This window comes from Rhea americana, unplaced genomic scaffold, assembly GCF_003343005.1.
Source record: "Rhea americana isolate MKP2758 unplaced genomic scaffold, rheAme1 scaffold_250, whole genome shotgun sequence".
NCBI lineage: Eukaryota > Metazoa > Chordata > Aves > Rheiformes > Rheidae > Rhea > Rhea americana.
This window is the reverse complement of record NW_028186369.1, coordinates 807,217-812,843: the sequence shown is the minus strand read 5'-3', so window position 1 is coordinate 812,843 and position 5,627 is coordinate 807,217. Positions and strand designations below refer to the sequence as shown.

Here is a 5,627-nt window from a genome sequence, read left to right as displayed (position 1 = left end):
AAATTCCTAAGGTTTTGATGCCTGTTAAACTCATTACACACTCCAGAGTCGAACTAGCCAGTATAATATTACTCTATCTCCTAAATGTTCATGGAATTAAAACTATGCTCAGAGATGGGGCTGAATTTGAACCTGAATCTTCTAAACTCTGGGAACATTTGTATCCAAGTTTTGCAGCACCAGAACCCCAAATCCTAATACCCTCAATGAGTACAGAAGTTCAGGTCCAGGTCTAAGCCTTGCTGTTCCATCCCACCTCTCAGTTTTGGAATTGTGAGCTCCTGGAATATCAAATCTGAGTTATGCATACCCTCTGGCAACCAGGAAATACTAGGACTTTTACTAGGCTACTGAGTGCAATTCAATTATGCATGCAGAATTAGAGAGAAAGCAGCCATTGCCCTTAGAAGCTCGATCGAAGAAAGCCGCCCTGCTCCTTTCCACTAGTGGTTAGAACAAACCAAGAAGGAGGAGGATGAACAGCAGGCTCCATCCTGCCTTGCGCTTCCCATGAAGATTTTCCGAACCCTACAATCACCAGCTCTGCTCTTGCAAGACAAGCAGGCCACCTAGTCCCATTTTCTCCTCTTTCCAGCTTACATTATGGTAACAAATAGATTCACATGCCATTTCTTGTAAATGTTCACTGATAGACAGCAAGAAATGTATCGTGCTGGAAGAATTGCTGGAAGTGAGGATAACAAGGAAAGCACAGGAGCATGATGGGGTCCCTTGCCACCGCTCAGCTAAGCGCTCAGTTGCAAGCTCTCCAGCTTTTGGCCTTATTCACCTAAATGTGCCTCTTCTGTTGTGCATGGAAAGCCTCCAGCTGCTGAGCGGCCGGGAGTGTGGCTGCTCTCTGTAGCTCTTGGCAGAGCTGTCATACAGGAGCCCTAGCGGAGGGCTGGTTTTTGGGAGGCCCCTCTGGGTTAGGTGCAGGAGGGGCCAGCCTTAGGTAGGGGTGCAGTTGGGCTCTGCCACCACCTCTGCAGGTTGGGTCACAGCCACAGACAGAGCTGCACAGAGCAGGAGTGCTGCTCAGAAAGCCTCTGACGGGTCATCCCCTCCCCCCCCCCCATGCCCATGTCTCCCATCCAGCATAAAATTCAAAGAATAGCAATGGACTTCTTATTTCTTAGCTTACAAAGAGGTGGCAAAAATATAACAGCTCCCTTTTTTAAGCAACACCTACTCCTCATCCTAACCAGCACTACAGTTATTTTCAGACTCCCAAAGCTGTAGGATGCTGCTGCAAACTTACAGTGTGAGCCCCCTTCTCTCTTCAGCAGCCCCAGGGCACTGGCCCCCTGCCCTGCGGAGGATCCCCTAGGGATGCCCTCGCGCTACCGGAACTGGTTTGTCCATGCAATGATCAAGCGRCTGCTGGTGCAGAACGTCCACAGATCTGTCAGCTCGCCTACAGGTCCCATTAGGTGTGCAGCGAGATCCCAGTCACCCCGAGCAGAAGACCAGTTTGCCATGGTGTGCATCACAGTGAAGAACAAGCCACACGGCTACCTCTGTGTGTGCCTTGTAAAGGTGGGAGGTGATCCTTCAGCCCCCCATGTGTCCCCGCTCCTCCTCCAAGAACAAGTAYACCACCCTGCTAAGCTGCATTTGGCTTCAGAGCTCACATTACCCGTTGCTGTCTATGGGATTAGCCCACTTTCCTTCAATCCATGGTAGAAATGCTCACACTTTGGTGTTTGCTGCCTCCTACCAGAAGACTTTCTCCCTTTGCTGATGGGCTGCACTTCTCCTCTTCGTCCCTGCTGAGCACAGACATTGGACTTGCCCCACATCTTTCCAAAAACTTCCCATGCAGAACAAGTTTGTTTTAAAACTCCTTTTGTTCTGAGACAGAACAATCCTTGAAAAAAAAAAGAAAGAAAGAAAGAAAGAAAGAAAGAAAAAAGGAACAGAAGTGACACCAGTTTCTTCTGACACCAAGCAGAGCATTTCCAAGCTGTTTCAGAGCTGCAGCAACCCCTCTAACACAAAGGCAGACTTTGTCACTACTCTTACTTAGCCACTTCTTCAGAAGCCTTGGATGGAGCCAGGTTTTCTTGCAGTTCCTAAGTCTCTGGTGCAGCTCTGCAAGTTGCAACTCACTCTAATGAAATAGTCCTCTGAAGCACGGTGTGTGGATGGAGAAAGGGAACAGGGCCACACAGAGAGGAAACACATCTCCTTGCCCCTCTCTCTGGTGTCTTTTTAATGCCGGTCATAGAAAGGCAGGCAGGAAGGGGAGGCCTCTGGAAGGGAGCTTGGAAACCCACAGGCAAGAGCTGAAGAATTGAAGTCTCCTGCTTAGTCAGCCATGTCTCTCCATCACTGTGAAGCTGACTCTTTAACCCTTCACAGGGAATGGAGATGGACTTGCACTGGCTGTGCCATGGCTCAGCTGGGTGGAGAATGATGGCAAGCTGACCTTAGGCAGGATCCAGACGTCCTCGAATGCTTCAAAGCTGGTGCTATCCACCCCTCTACCACGGGGCACAGGAAAAAGGAGGAAGTCATAAGCATGGGTCTCCCAGGTGGAGTGCAGACTCTGCCCCACAGCCCACATCATAGGGCTCCCTGCTCTAAAGAGATGGGTTCCTCTCTCTGCCTCTTCCTCTGTCTCTCTCGTTTGGCCCGCCAGCAAACRTAGGCGGCCAACAGCAGGCCCACGCCAAAGATCAAGGTGGCCACAGAGACCACCTTAGCAATGTCCATTTGTGGGCCATTAATGGTGAAGGTGATGCACGTTGCTGCTATGCCGATGACCACAGAGACGATGCCAAAGGGGAAGATGCACCGATACCAGGATTTCTCAGTCCCACCTGTGGCCAGGGCCAGCTTATTGAGCGTAGCAGTGGAGTCTGTGGCTGTGGTCAGCGGTAGCCCTGGTTTTCCTCCTTGAAGGCAAGTGAGTGAGTTGGACTTGCAGCCCATCATGTTGGCAAGAAAAATAGTAACAATCAAAGCAAAGCTCGGACGGGTTGGATGTGGGTCACACTCTTGCCACAAGCTGCTGTCGTGCCCACGAAGGAAGACAGGACCGTTCCTACATGGTCTGGCTTTGTCTGGCAGCTCAGGATGCCAGCTGCCTCTTTGCACAGACACAGCTAGCGAGCTGCTGGCTGCCTCCTGCTCTCTGCTCAGAGCTTTGGCTCACCGGCTCTTTTGCTGCGAGATGGAGCTGGGATTGGCGGGTGGGAGAAGTGATCTCATGCCTGTGGGAGGACCAGCTCAGGCTTGCTGCCTGTTAACTGTTTCAGGCTCTGGGCAGGCTGCTGCCTGGAGCCCAGCTGTGATTGCTCTGGAGATGTGTTTTTTCACAGTTTGCATCTGCTTTTGCAAGCCCAAGCCTGCATCGCAAAAGGCAGCAGAAACCCTACTGCTGAGGATGCCAGGCTGCCAGCCTTGCTCAGGATGGTTGCATGGAACTCTCTGTCCCCGAAACTGCTTCATATCCTTTTTGAGCAACACTAATGCCACTGCTTCTTTCCAGTTTGCCCTTTCTTCAGAATTCCTGCTTATTTCCCTCCCCTAGCTTCAGCCAATGACCCAAGGCTCAAGAAGACCCTTACTGAGAGGCCTGAGGCCTTGAGATGCTGGCTGAACTGGAAAAGGCTCTAGGTTGAGACCGACTTGTGCTGTGGCACCCTGCTGGGGTTGGCATTCAGGGAACAAGGTGATGTGAGGTGACCAGCTGAGGGTATGAGAAGCAAAAGGGATGGAGTASTGGTAAATTGAGAACTAGGAGATGATCACTATCAAAGTAGGACATTGGTAGGGTACGAGGAGATAAGACCCCAGTACTGCGGTAAGGAGGAGGCCCCATTCACCCTTGCCACTGCTGCTTTATTACCATGAGGCAGGTAGAACTGGATGCAGGGAGAGGAACCAAGAAGCCAGAAGGAGGTTGGTATGTGGAGCCCTGGGAAGGACATCAATCTCAGGGAAGCAGGACATTGAAGGAGTGGGACATTGGGAACCAGCAGCAAACTTGCTGAGGGTCTCTCTGGTAGCGGTCCCTGTTTCCATGTTCTGAGTGCTAAATTCTTGAATAAAGATTAATTATTTTTAAAGGGCCTTTAAAATGCCCCAGCTCCACAGCCTGCAGAATTATACAGCTGTAATAGCAGCCATGGTACATGATAACAAACTGTACGTAACAGCTCTGGGCCGGCCCCATGGTGGTRAAAACAGCAGCAGCACAACCAAACACCTCCCTCTGAGCAAAATCAGCATGGTGGAGAAATGCAGCAGGCTGCCCAGGGCTTCTGGTGAGGGAGAAGTCAAAAGGGGGGATGAAGTTCTGGACAGCACAGAAAGAGTTGAGCAGAAAGGAGGTTGAACTGGAGAAAGGTGGCAGAAGAAATAAGAAAAAGAGGAAGCCTAGAGGATAGAAGAAAGTGGGGACAGAAACAGGMGGCCTCCTAGCAGTCTCACACTCTCCTTTCATCAGCAGTGGGCACTCATTCTTGCTGGCAAAACATTCCGTGAGCTCTTCTGGGAATGGGTCAGAGATGTGTTGAGAGTTCTCAAGTGAGCGAATAGTTCTCTTCTCCATTTGTTTCTGCTGTACCATTTTTTAAAATTGGTTTCCCTGCAGAAAGGAGTGGAATTAGATATAGAAGCAAAYGTAAGAAAATTGGATGCATTCCCAGGTCAGAACTTCCCTCGAGTTCATGGGGCCCAGCTGCATTTCTGCATCAACCACTAGGAGGCTTACACGAAGCCAAAAATAAGGAAGAAAAAAATACATTGCAGCAGGAATGGATGGAAACAGCTGTTCAGAGAAAGGGATGGACTAAGGAAAGGTAAGAAGATGAAGAAATAGAAAGAATCTTACAAGAAGAGACAGAACAGGAAAGGAAGAAACTTGGACCTTAGTCTAGGACATGAGACATGTATTCCCGGCTCTGTCAGTGACCTTTGGGCAGCTCACGTTACTTCTCTGCTTGCTTCAAACAACCTGTAGCTGAGATGTTCCTTGAGGCATTGCACTTTTCCGTGAGCTCTTTCCTGCGATTTGCCCCAGGTCTCACAGCACTGAGCGTCATTAGTGGTGACCTACAAGGCTGTCTGCTGTGGTRTAGCAAATCATTTTAACACAAGGAGAAGACACATGTGCTGTGGTTTCATGATCCCCATGCTCCTGCCCTGACCTCACTCCCCACCAGCATGCCTCAGTGTACCCGGGCAGCTTGAGAAAGGGGAATGTGATACCTCTCTGAAAACAGTACAGCTGTCCTAATATTTCTTTTCTGAGATGGACACTTTATAGCCAGACCATCAAACATTTTTGCTCCCTAGTTAGCACATGTAGTAGCTTCTCCAGTACAACACAGATCCTTATCTTCATTCCCATTGAAGGGRGTTAACCTTTATTTGCCCAAGCTGGGGACAAGCAGATGCCCCTGAAACATCTACCACCCTGTTTTAGGGGTCTCTACCATGCTGCACACAAGTTAAACCTAGCACCCTAGAGGTTAAAGATTTGAGAAGTTACTTACCACCTACCCCTTGGAGTCATGCCACTTTCATAATTATGCAATGAAACCAGGATAGTAGCTAAGGAAAAACCAGTCACCTTATCTGCAAGAAYGAGAACATGAAAGATAACCCAGCAGAGA

At 49.5% G+C, this 5,627-nt stretch overlaps 1 protein-coding gene across 1 annotated transcript; it reads right to left on the bottom strand.

Moving 5' to 3' along the window:
- Positions 1 to 1,093: 1,093 nt before the first annotated feature.
- Positions 1,094 to 3,129, bottom strand: LOC146594722 (transmembrane protein 100-like). The gene has a single exon (XM_085307049.1). It carries the CDS (start codon positions 2,938 to 2,940, stop codon positions 2,569 to 2,571), a length of 372 nt encoding a protein of 123 aa, XP_085163175.1. The 5' UTR covers positions 2,941 to 3,129; the 3' UTR covers positions 1,094 to 2,568.
- Positions 3,130 to 5,627: the final 2,498 nt, after the last annotated feature.